The sequence below is a fragment of the Diabrotica undecimpunctata genome, chromosome 5, assembly GCF_040954645.1.
Source record: "Diabrotica undecimpunctata isolate CICGRU chromosome 5, icDiaUnde3, whole genome shotgun sequence".
Lineage (NCBI taxonomy): Eukaryota > Metazoa > Arthropoda > Insecta > Coleoptera > Chrysomelidae > Diabrotica > Diabrotica undecimpunctata.
The window spans coordinates 105,308,272-105,332,662 of record NC_092807.1 but is presented as its reverse complement, the minus strand read 5'-3'; the positions used below and the strand labels follow the sequence as shown (position 1 = coordinate 105,332,662).

Genomic DNA, 24,391 nt, shown 5'->3' with positions numbered 1-24,391 from the left:
GATTTTTTCGTTGTATTTAACATGTAAATTATTGGTGTTGGGTATCGCCACATCAATAAGTGTTGTTTGCCTAGTAATTTTATTAACTAGTATGAGATCGGGTCTATAATGGGCCACTGGTTGGTCTGTAAGCACAGTGCGGTCCCAGTATAGCTTGTAGTTGTCATTTTCAAGCATTCTATCAGGGACGTATTGATAATAAAGAAGATGGTCGGTTTGGAGAAGTCCCAGTTTGTCAGCTAGTTCTTGGTGGATAATCTTTCCTACTGAGTCATGGCGTTCTTTATAATCAGTACCGACAAATGCCTGGCAGCCACCGGTAAGATGTTGGATGGTTTCTTGGGCTTGGCATCCATATCGGCATTTTTTCATTTTGGACTTGAGGATCTTTAACAATATATTTCAGGTAATTTTTAGTTGGAATAACCTGATCCTAAATGGGAAGTAGGAAACCCTCAGTCTTTCCTGATGTCAACCAATAGTTCGACGCTGTAATGTCGACATATTCTTGGCTGATCTCATTGATATGTCGCCCATTCAGAGGTTTACTCATCCAGGTGCGCATTTTTTCTTGCTGAGTCAGGTGGTTTATGCGCATTTCTTGTTCCCTCAGTTTAAGCGGCGTCGTATCATCTACTTCGCAAATTGCTCGATGTAAAGTAGATGTCTCAGCCTGTACCTGAAAATAAGTTCTAATAAACTCATATTATTATTAATATTATTATTATATCTCGATCGAACTTAAATTCGATAGAATTTTTGCTAAGAAATTCTACTCCGAGTATAGCGTCTTCTGTTAATCCGAACAGTATTATGAATGTTTCTTGGGTCTATGAATTATCGATCTCGCAGTCGATAGCTAATTTCTTATTTTCTTCCATCGATGAACCCTTTGCTTTCTAGAGAGTAATTGTACGTCTGTGCAATTTTGTCTTCAGCATAATTTTTAATAGTTCCTGTATCAATTAGCGCTTTGTAAGTTTTATGCCTGATTTTTAGTGATGCAAAAAAATGAAAGTCGTTCTTCGATGGTTGTATAACGCCGAGAACGAATGGAGTCGAGTGTTGCTCCACAGAATGGGACGACTCCTTATTTCTCCAGTGTGTTATTCGTTTTACTGACAGGTCATATAGCAGTCACTGCTATAATTGCCTTCTGATAATTGACATTTCTTGGGTTAGTACGATGGGTTAAGATTCTTTCGAAGGCTTTGGAATCTAACCGACTTTTTCGGCCTCGTTCTGTAATTCCTCTTTAGGTAAGCGGTATATCTACTACCTGTCGTGGCACCCGTTACTGAGTCGGTGTCTGGTATTGCCATTTCTATTTTTGCTCTATGCGAATTTGTGAAGGGTAACTTTTTTAGACAACAAACTCAGTAAAACTCAGATTTAATTTAAATAAAAATATGTTCTCAGATCAACTCTCTGGCAGAACTCGAATCTCTCGTGCGATGGCTGGACGATGGAATTCCCATCGTTACAATAAGAAAAATGACAACTTTAATATAACAAACTTTTTTAAAGCACTCTGTATAATTCACATTATTTAAATTGTAGTATTAACAGCCCTGTATATTCAAATGAAGAAAAAAGAAAAAAACTTTGAATATTAAGTCGTTTTCCGTACAGAAACCGACAGGTATAGTATACCCGAGTATAGATTGTCTACCCAGTATATATAAATATACATATATATATATATATATATATATATATATATATATATATATATAATAAAATAAAATAAAATAAATTGCTTGAACTCGATGCTCCAGGTATCTCGTTCGAGAAGAATCGCTCCTCCATTGCAAGTTCTTTATAACGTCCTCACGGGTTGCATCAATGTGAAGGAAATGACTTGTACTTGGACCTAACTCGTTAGCTCGCTTGCTTCTTTCAGTTACGAACCGCTGTTGGTCAGCTACTTTCGAGGTCAAACTAATGTCTTTGAACGACGCACTTTTTTCTTCTTCCTTACAGGCGAGCAATAATCATAAGAAGAGGTACCACTATCAATATTTACATGACTTTTTGATGAATATCCGAATGTTTCTTCATCTAACAAAATTTCGTTCATCATTTTTTCAAGTTTAAGTTGTTTTTTTATCATGTTTATTCGATTTAGACGCACAATTTATTACAGTTACTCAGACAAAAAAAAATATTCGTACCATGACGTTTAGAAGGCGCTTAGATTCCTGTAGACCAGTTTTTAAACAATTAAATATTTTAACTGTAATTTCGCTGTATATTTTTAGTTGTGTTGTTTGTTGTTTATGTAAAGTCACATAGATGCAATTTTATTTGCAGAAATGATGTTTTCTTAATGAGTGGTTACAATTTTCGTTACAGAAATGATTTGGTGACCCCTGTTCGTCACTTGACCGTTGTAGGCAAGGGTCCTTACCCAACATGCATTCGTTTATATAATAAATTACCTAATTATGTTAAAGAGTCAAATATTTATCTATTTAAGAGAACAGTTAAGGATTTACTTCTGGTAAACACTTTCTATTCGATAGAGAATACTTGCAGGCATCTTTTTAACAATTGTATGTTTTTGTGTATATTTTATGTTTTTAGGTTAACTGTATTTATGTACTTATAGTTTTTACTGAGCATAGATTGTATTTGACGCATTTCAATACTTGTAAAAGTCAGATGAAATAAAGAATATTGATTGATTGATTGATATTTATTTATTTATATATGTTACGGTTAAAACGCAAATATCGGTTATGGGTCTGAATGTTGCAGAGAATATTAATTTTGGGACCCCAAAAAAGATGCAAAAAAGTTTCCCCCGGATTTCCCCCTAAAACCCCCCTCGCGAGGGGTTAAAAATACAAAAAAAATCGATTTACCAAGAATCTGTACATTGTAGAAAAATAGTTTTTGAGTAAAAAATGTAGGTAAGGTGATTTTAAACAAAAATGTTTATAAGCAAGTAACAAATATGAGGCATTTTAAAGTTTCACAGGAAACGCCTACAAGAAGACGGTTTTGGGTGTAGTTTATAGCAAAAGTTTGGTTCTTTGAAAAAACGTACTAGTTTAATTGAAAAAAAAATTTTATTTATTTTAGATCGTTTGCTATGTGAAAGTTTAAATCCAGCGTTTTTTAAGCATACTTCAAATGCCTCACATTTGTTGCCAAAAATTAAAACCAAAATTTCATGCTATCAGTTTTAAAGGTTTGGCTCTAGTAATTGAAACTTCATAGTGACTAGTCAATAAAAGGGATATATTGTATTGATCTCGTGAGAATCATAAAAAATGACAAAAACCGAGCCACATTTATTTATTTAACATCTGTATAAAATCTGAGTTTATTTGCGGCAAAATACAAAAGCTGCATACGAAAGGTAAACTCTTTACCTTAAAAACGCATCTTAATTTTTATCGATAGGTCACTTGTATCAAAAGATATCGAATTTTAACCGTCTATCTGATACAAATTTTATTGAACATGCAAAATCGACGGTCGCTTCAAGCGTTCTTCCTAAGAGAACGGTTCATTCTACACAAAAAAATGTTTATAAACATATTTCTTTAAAATTATCTCAGCTACATTTTTTACTTGAAACATTTTTTTCTATGGCTTACAGATTCTTGGTAAATCGATTTTTCTTGTGTTTTTACCCTGCTGCGAGGTGTTTTAGAGGGAAGCCCGGAGGTAAAAGTGGTAAACTTGTTTGCATCTTTTTTGAGGTCCCAAAATTAAAATGCTTGACAAAATTCAGCCTGTTCGTATGATTTTTAGAGGTTCAGTGGCATTTTCGTCTCTGACGACTGGAGTATAATACTAGGCATACTACGCATAGTCGATAAAGGTACACATTTGTGAATATTTCGAGTTATTCTGAATGTATACGGTTAATAACATATTATCCTATTCGAATAAATAACCATTTCCAATTTGGAGTAAAAATTAATATGATTTTTATCGCTGTTACTTATATCAAGTTCTCAATGCTTAATTATATCTTTTGGACAATAATTTTCCAGTAGATTCTTAATAAAGAAAAGAAGGTAAATAAAATTTAAACGGAAGCAGTGTTATTTATACCAAAGTTTAAAATGTACTGCTTTATCCATTTGACTTTGGATATATCTAGAATGACCCGGATAAATCAGGAAGTTATCAATCTTCTTTGCCTTTTATCCAGCCAATTTGGACAAAACGTAAAGAATCCGGGTAAATCTAGTTTTACCCGGCTTTGCGATTTACCCGCAACATATAAATAATTTAAGTTTCTATGCGTAGTATAAACCTTATTAGGTACACATGAGAAATGCAACTTGGTACCAACATTTCTATTATTTATGTAACTTTGGTTTTAAAATAGGCAGAAAAACTCCCAAAACCAATCACTTACGGCGACCCAACCAGAATTACCACTTTTTGTTTTCAATCAAACCTCCACATTTTATACGTATTTTCCGTAATATTATCCTGAATAATCCTGAGAGGGTAGTCAGTTTAGTTTCCTTTGATATGGAAATAAACAAAGATCCGGAGCAGTAATATAGGTAATCGTTCGTGGGGATTAGGAATTGGGCAGCAAGGTCGGCTTTTGATAATAAGGATAGTGATTTCTAGTGGAGACTTACAGGGTAAAAGATAGGATGTTTCGATTAAAGTAGTGTTCTAAATAGTTTTTTTTTATCTTGAACTAGAAACAACTGAATTTTCATTAATGATTTTATGGCAGTAATTCGGTACAACAATTTGTTTAAAGTGAATTTTATTTAATAGAAATAAATCAGTGCAGTAGTCTCAGGTTAGTTTTCTATATAATATTTTATTTACTGTATTTACCTGTCATTTAAATATAGAAAGAATATATAAAATACCAACAAACATATATATAAACAAACATATATATATATATATATATATATATATATATATATATATATATATATATATATATATATATATATATATATATATATATATATATATATATATATAAATACCAACAAACATCCCCGCTTCTTGCCAATAATTTAGAAATAAACTCTGATATTAAGGAAAATATGGGAGAGAAAAAGTCAATAGATTTTTTTTAAATTTGTATAGACGAAACGTTACTCCTCTTTCGTGGTCGGCTATCGTTCCTACAATTGATTAAGAATACACAGCATAATTTTAGAGTAAAATTCTTTAAATTGTTTATAGAAGATTACTCACTTATATCTTTAAAATCTGTTGTGGGACCGAGAAAACTAAAAATGCAGTTAGTGTTCCAACTTCGTTTGTTTTAGTACTATGTGACAAGCTTCTTGACTGCTGTCGTATTGTATTTGTAGACAACTATTACACTAGTATTTAACTAGTGCATAAATTATTAGAAATAGAAGCACACCTTGTTGGTTCTTTATGAAGAAATCGAAAGTAAAATCCTAAAAATATTATTGAAAAAATCCTAGAAAGTGGTAGGTAGTTGACGAGAAAGGTACTCAGTAGTTGTAGAAGTAAAGTGATAAACCTAAGGTTTTGATGATGTCAACAAAACATACGAAAAGAATACTACCAATAACATCAAGAAATGGAACTGTAAAAGAAAAGCCAGAAGTTGTTATCGACTACTATTAAAATAAAAGTTTCATAGATTTATCCAACCAATTAAGGCTTATGCTCCTATTTTAGAAGATCCATAAAGTGGTATCGGTAAAAAGCCATTGAAATTCTTCTGGGGTTTAAGAATTGGTAAACATATTAACATTATATAAAAGTAACGGGCTCTAACATTAGCTTAAAATAGTTCAGAGAAGAAATAACAAAATATGTACTGCAAATAAACTCAAATGAAAGACCACCTTTTGAGGAAAAGTATGTTTTAAAAGAACTAGAAATCAAGAATCGTTGCAGATGCGTATTTTGCTATAAAAATTTGTCCGAAGAGTATTCGGACAACTTCTTATAGCAAAAAAAAGTGTTGCAATGTGACAAATTCTACTGTCTAACTTATTTCCAAATATCAACGCCTGTAGGGGAGAGTGGTACACATTGACACATAGTACACAATAAAACACTGTTAACTAAATTAAAATTGCCGCCACATTGCCACTAGCGCTGCAACGGATTCTCCATAATCCATTGCGTCCGCCGATAGTAGTTTGTTTTGATATACGAAGTAGTAGACATTATACGAAGTGTTTTATTGTCCTTTGTGCCTGGGATTTAAAAACTGGAGCGTTTATAAAAAGGTATATTGCCTATAGATAAACAGTTTAAGTTTTCGTATATAATATGTCGTTATAATACTTGTGATGAATGACTTTTAACCTATAAATATCGTTGCCAATAATTGCCAGGTTTTACGTTTACATCCAACTGAAACTTTAAGTAGTATATAGTAGTGGTACACAATGACACATGTTTCATTGTGTACCATACTGAATCATTCTATACCAATGACATTCTATTGCAGGTGTACCATGGTAAGGAGAAAGAAAAAAAGATCAAGAGTCAAATTTACAAGTGAACAAATGGCCACAGCAGTAACAGAGGTTTAAAAAAATGGAACTGTAATTCGCGTTGCGGCAGATATGTTTGGCACAAATTTTAGCCGTTTAAGGCAATATGTTCTAAAATAAAAAATAATCCAAATGTAAAAATAGAGAAAAAATAATGTTGTTAGATTAGTATTAAACACGGGGCATGTGATTATATCAAGAACTGTAGCAAAATGGCTTTTGGGTTGAATACTCTAAAAGTCAGAAAATTGGCATATAAAATGACTGCTAAAAACAATATCACTATTCCAGAATCTTGGAAGATCAACAAATGTGCAAGCAAAGATTGGTTAAGGGAATTTATAAAAAGGAATTCATCATTAAGCCTCAGAAGGTCAGAAGGATGTTCACTGTCAAGGCCTACTTCATTTACGAAACCAAATGTTGACCAATTTTGCTTAAATTTGGCATCTACAATTTAGACGAAACTGCTACTACGACTGTCAAACGACCACATAACGTTGTGGCACAAAAATGTGTTAAACAGCTGAACCAGTTCACAAGTACCTAAAGAGGATTACTCGCTTCTACTTGTGCAATAATTCGAGCAAATGGAACATTTCTACCTCCGGTCATTGTTTTTCCTCGTGAAAAATTTAATATGATTATGCTAAATGGTACTCGACCAGAAACATCAGTACTAACTAATCCAAGTGGATGGATGACCGCTGATCTATTCATGCAAGTATTACATCATTTTATTAAGCATTTTGGTGCTAGAAAAGAAAACCCGTGTTTATTAATATATGACAATCAAGAATCCCATATGTCTCTGAAAATAGCAGAAAAAGCCAAAGCTAATGGCATAATAATTTAACCTTGCCCCCACATACAAGCAATACGATACACAATTTGAACAAATCAGTTTTTTTTCCTTCACAAACTATTTAAAAACTTTAAAACTATTACAATAGTGCGATTAATTCATTGCTTCTTAACCGCTTCGGCGTTCCTATGACACTGTACCAAACAGCAGAATGTGCTTATATTGTACCCTCCAAATCAATGACACCTGAAAATATTACGAACGGCTTCAAATTTACGGGTATCTACCCTTTTAATAAACATATTTTTAGTGAAACTGATTTTCTATTATCGTCGGTTACTGACAGACAGATTGATGATTTTGAAAACTATGACGGATAAAAAGCTATGGTTGTACTAATTGATTCTATCAATCACGAAGAAAATTCATCTGTATATTTATCTTCAATTAATATAGCAAATACTTCATCTAATACAACCCAAGAATCTGCACCGAACTCAACTCTTAAAATGCCTTCGACATCAAAAAGTCCTTGTATTACCCCATTCGGCATAAGGGGTCCTAAGGCCGCACCCAGAAAAAGACAGAAATTAAGGATAGTGTCATTTAAACTAGTACACCAGAAATGAAAGACCTTTCTTATAAAAAGGAAGGTAAGAAAATCCCCACAACAGTAGCAGTCAAGAAAGTAAAACGAAATATTTGAAAGCCTTAAGCACAAAAGACTGTAAAAAGGACCCTCCCAGAAAAAGACCAAGCCAGATGAAAGTGATTCAAAAACGGATTCCGGAAGTTTAGAGTTGGTAAACTCTTCAGATGATGAATTGAGTTCTCCTATGATGCAGGAGGTTAGACGTCACAGATGTCATAAAGCGTATAGCATGGCTAAGGTGGAACTGGGCGGGCCATGTGGCCAGAATAAATAACGGGTGGTGGACCCAAAAAATTACGATTTAGCGACTATGAGCTGACAGAAAAAGCAGAAGTAGACCACCTACACGATAGACAGACGACATCAAAAGAATTGCTGAGACTGGCTGCAAGAATCTCAAGACCGACAGAACTGGCAGAAATTAGGGGAGGCATATATCCAACTTTGGATGCAAAAGGCTGTGTGATGATGATGATGAAGCGGGAACAAAAGGATGACTTAGAATCCTACGCAATTGCTGAAAATACTGAAATTTTAAAAGACTCTTTTGTCTTACTGAAATTTGAGAAGAACATCCATTATGTAGTCAAAATTTTGGAAATTGTGAGCTCTCATGAATTTAAATTGTTATATTTGGGAAGAAGTACGAAACTTTTAATTCATTTTACTTTACAGATGTTCCTGATATACATATGGGTTTGAAATCTGATTTTGTTATGTTATTGTGAGCACCTATATATACAGAAAACAAGCGACTGTCTTGCTATTGGTTAAACATTAACTCATTTAAAAAATGGAAGGACGAAGGACCACCAGCCAAGGACTGGAATGAAAAACTGCTATTTGGTACAGTGTCATAAAAACGCCAGGGTGGTTATGAAGCCATGAATCAATCGTACTTGTATTCAGTATATAGTACTCAATTGTAATTGTTTTTGCAGGAAAAAAACTGATTTGTCCCAAGGCTGTATCTTAATAAAGATTAAACACTAACTTATATTTAATATTAAGATTAAATAGCAATTTCTGGTAGCTGTCCGAAAACACTGTGATATGGGATATTTCACTTCACTTTTAACTGAGGCTATTTTCACTATTATATATAATTACAAGTAGAATTGCTTAGCGGAATGTCGTTTCTATGTTCAAAGCGAACTACTGGCAACACTGCTGGTTTGAATACATGAAGTGTTTACATGAAAATATTAACTGCGATTTTAGGAAACACTGGTTACTATGAATGATTGGCTTAATAATATTTATGAAGAATAATGCGATGCGAACTACTTTGTTGCAAATATAATACATTAATAAACGAAGCGAGTATTTTGCGAGCTAGCGATTTCAGCTTACGAGATTTTGCGACCGACTTCTGTGATGGCTTTTTCTCAACTGGTTCTGATAATATCCAAATTATATAGGCAGGTAGCGGCGGGCGCTGACCTTAAGAAGTATCGTTAAATATCTTTATCGAGTGGAATGTAATTTCACCAGCTATTATGGATTTGCTTTGGAGTTTAACAATTTTATTGTACGGTAACTTGAAGAAATAATAAATATTTTTTGTATTTAATCATTGATTTTAACACGTTTCATTGTGTACTACCCTATGTTTCAAACTGTACCATCGGTGGTACAATTGAAACAAATTCAGTATTGCATATTTTTGAAAATTTCCAAGTTACTATTTTTAATTTACATATATAGGTTAGGTTAGGTTAATATCTATCAAATTTTATACACAGATATACACAGATAACAGAACTCTAAACGTATATTTCCCAAAAAATGTTGTCATTGTGTACTAGTCTCCTACTCTATAGGCGTTTTATGTAACTAATGTCTGTATGTATATTACTTTATATTTAACACACTAGCCAGTCACTCTATTGCTGTAAAAGAGCAAAAATCAACAACCAAAGTATTAGGCAATATCGAGTATGTTTTATTATTTGCAGGGTCGTGCTAATCAGCAATACTTGTTTATATGGAGTCACTAACTTCAAATTACCATACATCATTAGATTAATAAATCACAAATTAGATGTTCTAACTACAAAACATTTTTTACAGAGGCTGAAAATACTAACAACACCATGGCGTGATACGCAAAGGGGCGCCCAAGTCAACGGAGTGGTACAATCAGAGAGTCAGCAGGTTCGTTTGTCGACGCCTGAAGTTCCCAACCAGGCGCCGGTCGAGGTGTGAGATAAAAGAATTACTAAATTTAAGGAATATTACGTTTAGAGTTATTTTTTCTTTGGACATCATAATAGGCTTGGGTGTACAATTAGTTTGAACGAAGTCTGGTATGGGTTTAGTTTCTAGTTTTAGATAGAATTTATAACTTAAGATAGAAATCAAATATAAAACAACATATTTTAGTACTAAATAGTGACATTTACCGTAAAGGTCTGCACTTACTTAAGCTAGTAGCACTAGGAACGATTATTATTAACAATTGATTTAGCGCTTAACACCATGTTTTATTATTCTAGTGTGTTATGCTTTGTCTTAATCAATATATCAGTGTCATAGTATTACAAGAATCATAAACACATAGATCACTCTGTCATAAGCAAAAACTTGTCGGTTCAAAGCTTAATGAGCTTATTACGTTCGTTTTATTGTGAGTGGAATAATAGGTACCTACTTGGACCTAGTCACAGTACAGCATGATGTTTTTCAAACGTAGCAGTGTAGACTGGATCTGTAACTGTAAGTTGTAAATCGTTTGCGAATCGAATAGACCAATGGATATGATGGGAGGTAGGATCTCATGTCTCAGTGTCATTTTATTCAGTGTTAAACAGTATAATAAAATTTTATTATATTTATAACAACTTAGCATGGCATAACATTAACAAATTCCTGTTTAATTTTATTTTTTATTTCTATATTATCCAAGTTAAGTTTCATGGTTTTTCGTTTTTGTCATTTAATATCTGCCACAAGAGTCCCATGGACTTAAACAATGACAAACGCAAAAGTTACTAGAAGAATAGGGAATGAAGCTGAAATAATATTGACTATAAAAAGAAGAAAACTTGAGTACTTAAGCCATGTTATTAGAGGGCAAAGATACTCATTATTGCAGCTTATTATGCAAGGCGAAATTAGAGGAAAGCGAAATGTGAGAAGACGAAGAATATCATGGCTTAAGAACTTAAGGGAATGGTTTGAATTCAATAGTGCGGAATTATTTAGAGCGGCAGTTAACAGAGTCAGCATAGCAATGATGATTTCCAACCTTTGATAGAAGATGGAACTTAAAAAACAAGATAAGAGATTAATAATCCAATTAATCCAATATCATCATCATTGCCATTAAAGCCCTTTATAAGCCAAATACTTAATTGAAACATTCTCCCTTTTATTTTATCACTAGTAATTCTTCTTCATCCTTTAACTTCAACGGTCAATCCAATCTAGTATCAGCTCCTGAAAATGTCACAACTCTTTTGACAGCATTCTAGACTAGCATTCAAATCCTTGAGAGCTTCCTCAAAGATTTCTCTCCAGTCGTCCCTATCCATCGCCTTCCTCCACCAAGCACGTATTCCCATATGTCTCATGTCTTTAGAAACGTTTCTTTAAAAGTATGTAATCTGTTTCATTCATTAAAATATTATTGGCAAGGGGATTATTGCCAACATTAAATAGGGCTTTGCAAGTATATAGGGCAGTTTGTATCAAGGTGGATTGGGCAGGTTTTACCAGGTATATATTATTTACCAGGTATTTGTTTTGAACTTTTCACTTCACACTATTCCAACAATTTATATTCTTGTTCTGTCTACTTCATTATTAGAGCAATAATGTAATAATGTCATTATCGGTTTTTTCACAAATTCCTGACTCTCGTCGTCTCACTTTACTGATTTCTAGGCGATACATTTTTATTATTTTCATTTATATTTGTAAATCACAGAATGGAAAAGAAAAGTATTTTTGAAATGCGAAAAATTTATTTCCTAGCTGATTTCTTTCAGTTTACAAAGCCATCCTCAGAGCCATCCTACAAACTTTACTTTGATGAGATCCCATTTGGTGGAAAAATCTTTCTTAAGTAATGGTGCTTTGATAACTTAACGTAAGTGAAAAATAGTAAAGTTTAAATTAGTAACTTACATTAGTAAAAAAACTTACAGAGAAGTAAAGACTTCTGGTGTATAATGATAGATTTTATTAAAAGTAATAATAGGATTACAATATTTCAATACATTTTCGGTAAAGTCAGACCATCATCAGTGAACATTTAAAAGTAGTTGAAACTAGCTACGTAAATAGGTGTAAAAACCTTTGAATTACATCACAATTATGATTATTAGTAATGATATAATGATTGTAGGTCGATGTTATAAGATTTTACATAAAAAAATCAAAAAGTTAACCCTAAACGTTTTCACATGTTTAGGGTCTGAGAGGACTCTTGGTAATATGTTTCTATAATTAGAAAGAGTTTGTAGTTGACGTGTTGATATTATGATTATTTTCATGTAAAATTGTGGCAATATTTAATAGATTGGTTTTTTATGGTCCGTTGACTATCCATCCGCATTTGGGGCCGATTTCTCAACCCCAGGACAAAAAACTATCCTACCACTTTTCAATCGATTGCATATTCTGGCAATCGAAGAGATCTGAAAAAAATAAGAAATGCGCATAGAAGGATAAAAAATCTGAAGAAATACCTGCAGAACTGCTAAAACACGCCCTTTTTGCCTGAATAAAAAATTAAACCATACATTTAACACATGCTTATTTCATGGAAAAATATCGAAGGAATGAAAACGAGCTACTTAAGCTCACTACATAAAAAGGGAAGCAAAAAGGCCCCAATAATTACAGGGGAATTACCCTAAATCATATTGTAAGGTAAAGTACGGGGCAAAAGATCAGTTGGAAGACACCGGAACTCGTGACTGAAAGACCTAACGAGATGATTTGACCGCTCATCTACAGAAATCTTTCGTGCAGCAATTTCCAAGGCTACAATTGCGATTTGGATAGGGTCTTTGAAAGGAGACGGCGTAATAAGAAGAAGAATTATAGGGAAATATGCATCGCAAAATAGAAGGCCGTAAAGGCGTAGGAAGAAAACAGGTTACTTGGTTAAAAAACATTCCTGAATGGACTCAGATATCAAATGCAAAACAATTATTCCATATTGCAGAAGATCGAGAAGCCTTCGCAATGGTGATCGCCAACGTCGGATAATTCTGATATGGCACGTGAAGAACAAAAAGCGTTGCACCTTCTATGGTTAGGTTGTATAGTAAAATCATTAAAACAAGGATGGAGGAATAGCTGAGGATTTCAGAAGAACAGAGTGTTTTCGTCCCGGATGCTCATGTACTGATAATATATTTTCTACAAAGCAGGTCAAAGAAAACCCAATAGCATTCAAAGCTGAGTTGCACATTGTATTCCTGGACCTCCAAAAGGCCTGTAATAGTGCCCCAGTCAACAACCTGTAGAAAGCAATGAAAAATCGCGGAGTAGATAACATCTACTCAAATGCCGTAAAAACATTTTACGAAGACAGTGAATGTAGAATGAAAGTCGGATAAAACTACTCAGAACCGTTTAAAGTCGGTAAAGGGCTTCGACAAAGTTGCTGCCTATCACGAACCTTATTTGAACTTTGTATATATGAAACACCAAAAAATTGCAACAAGAAATGTAGACAGATTATAGTAAAAATTGACGACAACTATATCCCTAGTCGTTTGTTTGCAGATGATGAAATAATTTTAGCAGAAGGCAAAGACGGCATCGTTTATATGATAAAAATCTGGAAAAAGAATTTGTAAGCTGGGGTCTGAAAATTAATTATGATAAAATGCAAAACATGGTCATTGGAAACACCGCATAACTCCTGCAGATAAACAACTCAATAAAACAAATTAATGAATATAGATACTTGGGGGTAATTTAAATAAATACAAGATAAGATGAAACGGATATAATGAATAAAATAAATAAAGTAAAAATGATAACACGACAATTACACTCGATTCTATGGAGCGACGATATTGCAAGAAAAAACTAAACACCAAATTCTCAAAACAATGGTGAAAAGCTGCGTTACACTTTATATGTCAGAGACGTGGGTGAAAAATAAAAGAAGGAGACACTAAATAAAATAGAACAACAAAATTACGCTGATGTGAACATACGCGAAGGATGGTCGAGACAAGAATACCGCTAAGAACTGGAAAATTTAAACCAAACAGAAGGATGAAAAGAGGAACGGACAAACAAAAACAGCAAAAAAAAAGAGACCTTACTGCAGAAAAAATAAATGACAAAAAAAATGGCAATTGAAAAACAGCAAATAGAATATCTTAAACTTAAAATAGTAAATTAATTACTATTTAAATGGAAATAAGCCACAATTAAAGGTTAAAATACGTTTATTGACGTTTCAATTTCCACTTCGGAAATCGGAGAAGATTTCCGAAGTGTAAATTGAAACGTCAATAAACGTATTTTAATCTTTAATTGTGGTTTATTCCCATTTAAATAGTAATTAATTTAAAATGCCACAAGAAAATAGCTTTAGAACAATATTAAAATAGTAAAACGCCAACAACCGACTAACCGAATAAACACTGACTGTATTCAAACTAATAGTCTTGAAATTACACAAGAGATAAAAAAGAAGTTCGAAAAATCGAAAGAAACACATAACGTCGAAGACCACTGGAATCATGTCAAAAGCATTATGCAAGAAGCAACTAAACAGTATAAAACTATTAATAATCGCAAACAACAATGGATGACTGATGAAATATTGGGACTAATGGAAAGCAGGCGAAAACAGAAAAATAAAAACACTGAAGAATACAATAAAATTCATAAAGAAATGTCTTGAAATAGAAGAACTGCAGAAAAAGAATGGCACGTTTAATATGTACAAAAAGGTGAAAGAAATAACTGGAACATATAGATCAACTGCAAGTAGTATACTTGATAAACAAGAAAATATTATAGTCAATGAACAAGACAGATTAGAGAGGTGGAAAGAATATATTAAGGAGCTGTTTGAGGACGATCGACTGGTCCAAACATAACACTAGATGAACTGGAAAGAGCTATAAAGCTATCAAAGAATAGGAAAGCAACCGGTCCAGATGAAATTCCAAGCGAAATAATCAAACTGCTCGACGATAAGGGCAAACATTCTTTTTTAAGCCTCTTTAATAAAATATACGAAACAGGACATATACCAACAGACCGGCTACTGTCAACATTTGTAATGATACAAAAAAAAAATAAATGCCAAACAGTGTGGCCATCATCGCACTATCAGTCTGATGAGTCATGTACTGAAAATTTTCCTAAGAATACTGCACTCGAGAATTTACAACAAAATAGAAGAACAAAAAAGTGAAACACAATTTGGTTTCAGAGAAGCACTCTTCAGTTTGTAGGTCATGGTTCAAAGATGTAGGGATATAGAACAATCAGTATATATGTGTTTTATCGACTTCGAAAAGGCCTTTGACCGAGTAAACCATGACAAACTTATAGGTGTCTTGCAACAGGTGGGAATTAATGACCGAGAACTCCGTATTATCAAAAATTTGTATTGGCATCAATGTGCAAACATACGAGCTGGACACAACACGAAGGAAGCAGTGGAAATACGACGTGGAGTGAGGCAAGGATGGATTCTATCGCCTCTACTTTTTAATATCTACTCCAAATTTATTTTCAAAGAAGCCTTAGTTGAATATACAGGCATTAAAATCAACGGAACAATCTCAGATATGTAGAGAACACTGTACTTATTGCCTCCAATGAAGAAGACCTGCAACGACTTATAAACAGGGTAACCGAAGCATGTGATGAATATGGGCTAAAACTTAATACTTCTAACACAAAACTTAACGAACATCAGAGCATATGGAATAGAGTTAGAAAGAGTCCACAATATTACCTACTTGGGTGCAAACGTTAACAATAACTGGGATATAAATAAAGAAATAGGAATACGCATTGAAAAAACCAGAGCCGCCTTCTATAAATTAAAGAAAATTCTAATTAATAGAGATATTACGTTAAACCTTAAAATCAGATTAATACGCTGCTACATATTCTCCACATTGCTGTATGGTATGGAGAGCTGGACCCTTACAGAGATATTAATGAAAAAATTAGAGGCCTTTGACATGTGGATTTATCGACTAGTATTGCGGATAAGTTGGGTTGATCGAATAAGAAATGAAATAGTTTTACATCGAATGAAAAAGAGCACAGAAATAACAAAAACGATAAAAATTCGAAAGTTACAATATTTCGGTCATGTTATGAGACATCCAGAGAGGTATAACCTTCTACACGTCATACTACAGGATAAGATCGCCGGAAGGAGAGGCCCAGGCCGAAGAAGGACATCCTGGCTCCGAAATCTCTGAGAATGGTATCAACAGACCACTACTAATTTATTTAGAGCCGCCATAAACAGAGGTATTATTACCAATATGATCGCCAACGTTCGATAATCGGACAGGGTACTGAAAGAAGAAAGAAGAAAAACAGAATATGCTGTGTAAACCCATGTAAGTAAATAGATGATAAAACATTGACGAAGAGAGAATAACAGAGTTAAATTATATGATAATCATGGTAAACTGTGTGATTTTATAGAAAAATGTCGCTGGAACGGTTTGAAGGGCTGAATACGTTAGAAAAACTTTTGACTTTTATACCAGCGTGACGATAAACAATGAAAATCTTACAATTCTGATCGGCTTACAGCTAACGAGAATGTTTTGTAGACAACAACTTTGATTAGTTACATTAGAAGCATTAGAGATTGGAGCTCACCAATATGATGTTAATTTAACGAGCATACTTATTGTACAACAAAATTTTTGAATTCTACAGACAAGAAATTAAAATTAATGGCATCGCATTTTTCTTTAAGCCATTGTTTTGGATATAACTTTATAAACAGATTAAATTATGAAGTTCGAATGAATGTAAGGGTTTTTGTTTTATTTTATTTATTTTTAATTTAGATAATTCTTTATAAATTATTTTATTTGAATAAAGTCCAGGTACGTTCTTATAAGCTTCTACTTAGGGTAAGTAATGTCTTTTACGTTAAGTAAATATAATAATATATTGAATGTGGTACTATCGCATTCCAGTTTAGGATTAGATTTTAGTAAATTTTGTAACTGAGAATATAGGTTAGAGTTTAGCCAGTATATGTAGATGTTTGTAATTATATATAAATCTGTTAAGGATAAAAATATATTTGACAAAAGCCCCCGTACATGCAACCAACAGTGATCTATATATTTGGTATAGTCTGATGATTAGAAGGTTATTCGTTTCTTCCATATTAATATTTTTATTTCTTTGTATAGTATTTTGTGCAATATTCAATTAAAAAATGTTCAAAAATGTTAAAATTATGAGGGGGGATATTCAGAGAACAAATCTATGTGTAGTATGAGATATTACAAAAGACTTTCATCTAGGGATTCATTAATTTTTTAGTGGAAATATTTTTAAATAAAAATCAAAACGTCAAACGGAAAACTTTAACGAAAGTTCAAGCTGAATACAGCCGCACATGTCAACCATGGAAAAAAAATCCGTTTGGCAGTGTTGGGATGTTTTATAATGCATATGTTGTATGCTTTAAATATAAAGAGAAAATATACAGAATATACAGAATACGAAATAAGTTGCGTTGTGACAAATAATAGTACGCATATAAAACACCAAAAGATGAAATAATAGGACCGAATGGAAAGGAAACTAAGAACAAAAGAGAAAGGTTAGCGAAAAGACAAAAGAAATGTAAAGACAACAGAAATATAGAGACGTAAAATATTAATAAATTAAAAGAAAAGGAAAATAAACAACAGACTGAAGTTGCTAGTTATGAAGCAAACAGAACGTTAGAAAATTGTAAAGTACCTATATATTTTAGCAAAGAATTATACAGGTACTCCAAATTGATTCCAGATTCTTATTTCACATAAAGATAATGTTAACGAGGAAATTGAAGAAGCTCATGACTTTGCTTTGATCGACAGTATTGAAGCAGATCTTAGGAGAGTTTAAGGAATGAGCTAGTGAGTGGTTGACGATTGATCAGCTTGGAGAAAATTAGTCTAAGACACTCTTACTCTACATCGACTATGGCACCACAAAGTAGCCATATTACTTATTTTTGACAAAAGACCTCTAATAATATTTATATGAACATTATTTGGATATTTTTAGTTGACTCTAGTTATTTCGTGGAATAAAAATATAAATAATAACGAAGTTACAAATAAAAATATTATCATCGGGCAATAACCAATAACATGAATTGTTTGTACTATTTATAGTAAAAATTTGTAAAAATTAAGAAATTTGAGCTGTCTAAATTAGTGGACTCATTGATTTAGGCTCTCTGTTAATATACCTGAAGAAATCATCTATAATAAACTGAAATAAATGACCTTCAGGTATATTTCAAACAGATTATTTTTAAACGATTGTTGAGTAGCCTTGAGTGGAGAAGTATAAATACAACAATATTCTGGAAGCAATGAAAACAAGTCAGTTGATTTTTTTGAATTATTTTCTTTTTCTCGATCTTGTTTCTTTGTTATCTGTAATACCGATCCTAGGTACTTAAAACTATTACTTTTCACAATCATTTCACCATATATAGTTATCATTTTATTTATAGTAGTGCCTCAAGCTTTACATGCCTTAAATTCCAAAAGCTATTTAAAATCTAGTAAGAAACTACCCAGTATAAGAGATAATCATAGCAATAATATATTTTGGTACAAAATATGTGCCATAACTACAAAATATAACGAAGAAATTTTACAGAAGGCTGTACCAAATCATCAAACTTATCGAAAACAAATTATTATCCAAAACAATCACAGAAAATTATTACATATAACAAAAAACTGTGTAATGAAATAATTCTTCAGTAACAGTAATCCGTTAATTCAATTAGAATTTTGTACAAAATATAACGAAGAACCACGGTAAGAGAGAAATGGTACAATATTTTGTAAATTTGTAAATTTGTAGAGAACATATTGGAGATACGGATTTATGATAAGTACCTCTTATAGAAACTGATTCTTATTCGTATATCTTTGTATTAATTGCAGTTGTTAAATTTAAATAGTTTACTTTCTAATCCGATTTGTTCATGCTTCACAATCCTTTGTCAATTGTTCCATTTCTTATTTTTGCCCCTGGTTCTTCTATTCTATTTCTTCAGTTTGTCTTGATCTATATTTGCTTCTTCTGTCTTTTATTTTATCTCCTATCACCTTCTTTACTTATTTCTACGATATATCCAAACCATTCAAGTTGTTTCATTATCATCAGAAGAATCAAAAAGGCTATATCTTTGCAAAGAGCAGCATATAACGCCAGAAGCATCTTATCAGAAGAAAGATTTATAGAAATAGAAATAGAAATAGAAATAGAAAGTGGGGAGAACTAACTTTAAAGTTAGAAAAAGAGGGGAACTTTTTAACATCTCTAAGTCAGGTCACCTTTTTTACCACATTGGAAACGAAGATACCTCCGTGAGCGGTATTGGATTCTTTATCCACAAAATACATAAAGTACAACATAACATCCGTCAAAGAAATTTTAAGTAGAGTTGCTTATTTAATCTTAAAACTCAACAAAAGTTATAGTATAAACATTATTCAGATTTGCGTCACAACCTCATCTCATTCAGAAGAGGAATTTGAGGAGTTTTACGACGAAATATCAATAGTGCTAAACGAAACACCTATACAATATGTTGTAATATGTGGTGATTTTATTGCTAAAATTGACAGCAGAACATGTGTTGAAGAGACATCTATAGAAAAATTCCGGTTAGACCAACGTAACGAAAGAGGGGAAACCCTTGTTGGTTTTCTTCTTCAGAATAACTTATTCCAAATGAACAGTTTCTTCCACAAAAAAAAAACAAAAGAAGGTAGAATTAGCAAAGCCCGGATAGCAAAACCAAAAACAAAATATACTATATAATTGGCAACAAAAGAGAAATCGTCTAAGATGTGACTGACCTAAACAAATTTTATACAGGTAGTGATCATCGAATGGTACGCGCTAAAGTTAAAATATATCTAGACAAGGAAAGGCATGGACTATTGAGAAAAAATTAAATACATACATGGACACAATCCAGTAAGTTAAAATACACCAACAAGATATCGAGACCAAATGAAAAACAAGTACAAGGACACCTCCTACTGAAGACATAAATGTTCCCAATTATTGCATTATACAAGCTATCCAAGAAAGCCAAAAGAAACATTGTCCAAAAATAAAGAATCAAGAGAAACTCAGCAGTGAAACCAAAATCCTAATAAAACAAAGAAAAGATATTAAAGAGAATATAAACACAAGTAAAGAAGAAATAAGGAAGAAAAATCAAGAAGTACTTAAAGCAATCAGAAAAGATTTGAGAAAATATAATAACGAAAAAATCCAACAAACGATACAGGCAAATAAAAGCTTGAATGTACTTTAAAAGAAATTAAAAACTGAAGAGTCAAATAATCAAATTAAAAAACAAACAGGGTGAAATAATAACCAATAGGACTGAGTTGTTAAAAGTTGTACAAGATTTCTATTAAGCTGGAAAAATAGCACATGGATAGGCAGCATATGGAGGTCGTATTTAAAGTCGGCAACATACCGATTAATCTGAAGCGGAAAGTCTTCGATCAGTGTGTTCTGCCAGTAATGACCTACGGTGTGGAAACACTGTCCCTGACAAAAAACAATGCTTTAAAATTAAGAGTAGCATAAAGAAAGATGAAGCGTTCAATGATAGGAGTAACAATAAAAGACAAGATCGCAAGTGAAGACCTACGAAAAACAACCAGAGTTACAGATACTATGGAGAAAGCTTGTAGATTGAAATGGGGCCAAGTCGCAAAGATGAAGGATGGAAGGTGGACTAATTAACTGGAGACCAAGGACAGATAAATGAAACAGAGGAAAACCATCTACTTGACAATATGATATGCGAAAGATAACGAAAAATTTGGTCCTTACTGCACAAGACCGTGCAGTCTGGATACACACAGGGGTTGCGTATATCTTACGGTGGACTTAAAAACAGTAGTCTCTGACTGACTAAAATGATTTGAATCATTTTCCATCTACTCCTGAATGTAAGTCTCTCCTAATTGCTTCCATCTTTCTTTATCTTGCGCAAATCTAATCCACTGCTTGCCTGTCACTACTACTAATCTCTTTTGAGGTTTCCTTATGCTTCTTTTCGTTCCCGTTGATCTCCATTCTAGGATATCCCTGATCTTCGTTCTAAGCCTTATCTCGGTGTATCGAATGTCTGTTAGTGATATTCCAAGCTTATTTCGTTCCATTGTCTTTTGCGTTGTTTCTATTTTTTTAGCAGATTTTCTGCTAAGGGCTACGATCTTAACTCGTAGATACAAACTGGTAATATGCATATGTTATAAATCTTTCTTTTTTAAATTATAAGTATGATTTTCCAAGATATAAATATGCTAGTTTATCGACGGATGCCCGTACCAGTTGCGTTCTTCTTTTAATTTTATCATTCTGATTTGGTTTTCCCAATTTGATGACATGTCCCAAGTATACATAATGTTTAATATTTTCTATGGTATGGTTTTGTATTATTATATTTGTCTGGTCCCACTCATTATTTTTATTTTGGTTATTTTACAATTTAGTTTTTAGTACGGAAGCTTTTTCCAATTTGGAAGTCCAAAAAGTTAAATAAAGTATTTTGGTATACTCCATATACAATCTTATACAGATTGAACGAATTTAAAACGGAACATACGAAATCAATGTATTTCGGCTCAACTCCGCTCTAGGTGGTTGGCCAACAAAAGGTTGTCAAATAATTATATTATAAAAATCCAATACTTCAGCGGGCTGCTGGATTCTGAATTCATTCAAGAACAAGTCAAAACTCCACCCAAATAGGTTGCCTAGAATCACTGAAAAAACTAGACTACACAAGCAGTTATTATGCTGTCAAACCACTTATCGCTTCCTTATAGTCCAAGAGATAGAGCCGAAATTTTGAACTGATCAGTAATATGACATTTCTATATTGGAATATATTCATTGTAACTGGGTTGAGACTTTGCCTTACAGGCGGACGACCCTCGTGGTACAGGGGGTGGCTATACAGGGATGAAGTTGTAATTTTTTTCGGAAAAATTAACGATCGATAATATGGCTGAAAATTTGCCCAGAGTAAGATCTTGGTATAACTAGACGAAATCTCAAAGGGCGGACGCGAGAGTGGATACATAAGGGGGGGCGGACAGGGGTGAAATTGCAATTTTTTGGGGAAAAATTAACGATAAGTAATATGTCCGCCATTTTCATGGCTCATTATTTAGCCCCTAAAAACTCTAAATCCAAAAGAGCGGACAGCTGGGTTGGTACAGAGAGCCATAAAACGGGGTCAAATGTACCACTTGCCTGCGCATTTTAGGTCTCGGTAACAATTTTCAAACTGATTTTATTATGATATTTTTATACCGATTGATTTGAAAATTTGTATGCTCACTTCTGTTACTATTCTGAGAAGCGTCAAGTAGAGTTTTCCTCAAAATTTTCCAAAAAAATTTCCGTAAATGAAAATTTTCGTAATTTTTAAAAGTAAAATCTAATTTGTAGAATCCTTTCGATTTTCTGTAAGCTATACCATGATTTTTTTCCAAAAATTTTCAAACGATTTTTCCGATAAGAAAAAAAGTTTAGAAAAACTTTTCTAAAACATTTGACAAAACTCTACGTCATCGTCTGAATCTTTTATAGAATATTTTGTAGTTTTAAAATGATATTATGATAATGTTTTTTTTTCAAACTAAAGTCATATTTACTTTAGAAATCACATTTTTTTCTTAAATATAAATATTTTACGAATTAATTTTTAATTGAATAAATGTTTGATATTTGATATTTTATTAAATTAAAGTAATTTTATAATGTTAACTATTAAATATTTTTTGTATAACAAATAGTAATTTTACTTATTTTTTATTACAATAAAAAGGTTTTTAAATTTATATTGCATAAATAATGGTTGTTCAGATATAAGAAAAATTTGATTTATTATTACATTAATAATCAAATACAAAATATATTATTTCTATTTATCAATAGGTAAAATTCAATTTGTAGAATTCCTTTAACATTTTACAAATAATTATTAATAAAAATCAATTTAATAGTGGAATTATCAATTTTTTAAGTTTTGAAATTTACTTTGTAGATATTTTCTTTAATTAAATATTTTTTTTTAACTTTTAAATTGATTGAATTTTTTTTTTCATTAGTTACTTATAATTTTACAAATTCTGTTTGGACATTAATTTTGCATCATTATTATTTAAAAATATTAAAATAATAATGATGCGCGTTCCATTTAGACCAGTAATTCTAGGCGCATGCGCTAAATGTAATAAGTATCAAGATGCTTTTATCCAACTTGGTGAAACTGACTTCGATTGTAATGAAGTTTTTGAAACCTTAGAAACTTTCATATGTCCCTTACATGGAACAGGACTGACGAAAACAATTCCAAAAAGAAAAGTAAACGATGTCAGATTTTCACTATTTAACCGGCAGTATAAGTGGCATGATGGAAACGAGCCTTTTTAAAAAAAGAACTAAAAAATTTCGATGCTTCAAGCTTACCACCATGTCAAGCTGAATTACACCAACATCTACTGCGAGCCCATTAGATTTCAAATATTTGGACAAATGCTCATAAAAAAGTACCAACAGAATTGATTGTTGAAGAACATGGTTGGGAGTTTTAAGATGAAACATATAAATTCAAATGGTTTAGTTGACCTCAGATGCCAGAATCAGTTCGAGAAGTAGTGATTGAAAATGAAGCAGATAATGAATGTGATATTATTGAAAGTGAAAGTGACGAAGATGATGAAAGTGATGACATCAATGAGAGTGAGAAAAATGACGAAATTTTTAAAGTTTTTCTAAATTTTTTTTTCTTATCGGAAAAATCGTTTGAAAATTTTTGGAAAAAAATTATGGTATAACTGACAGAAAATTACGAAAATTTTCATTTACGGAAATTTATTTGGAAAATTTTGAGGAAAACTCTACTTGACGCTTTTCGGAATAGTAACAGAAGTGAGCATACAAATTTTCAAATCAATCGGTATAAAAATATCATAATAAAATCAGTTTGAAAATTGTTACCGAGACCTAAAATGCGCAGGCAAGTGGTACATTTGACCCCGTTTTATGGCTCTCTGTACCAACCCAGCTGTCCGCTATTTTGGATTTAGAGTTTTTAGGGGCTAAATAATGAGCCATGAAAATGGCGGACATATTACTTATCGTTAATTTTTCCCCAAAAAATTGCAATTTCACCCCTGTCCGCCCCCCCTT

At 32.4% G+C, this 24,391-nt stretch overlaps 2 protein-coding genes across 2 annotated transcripts in view; one reads left to right on the top strand and one right to left on the bottom strand.

Annotated features, from left to right (window-relative positions):
• The window catches only part of DAT (Sodium-dependent dopamine transporter), a 97,542-nt gene extending 85,886 nt beyond the window's left edge, over window positions 1-11,656 (top strand). The window contains exon 11 of the mRNA XM_072532462.1: window positions 10,019-11,656. Within this exon, the coding sequence (XP_072388563.1) occupies window positions 10,019-10,153 (135 nt within the window). The 3' untranslated portion in view covers window positions 10,154-11,656. The remainder of the gene's footprint in view (window positions 1-10,018) is intronic.
• Window positions 11,657-21,123: 9,467 nt separating this feature from the next.
• LOC140442404 (uncharacterized) lies at window positions 21,124-21,435 on the bottom strand. Its single transcript, XM_072533478.1, has one exon. The coding sequence runs from the start codon at window positions 21,433-21,435 to the stop codon at window positions 21,124-21,126; it is 312 nt and encodes a 103-aa protein (XP_072389579.1).
• Between the last annotated feature and the right edge of the window lie 2,956 nt (window positions 21,436-24,391).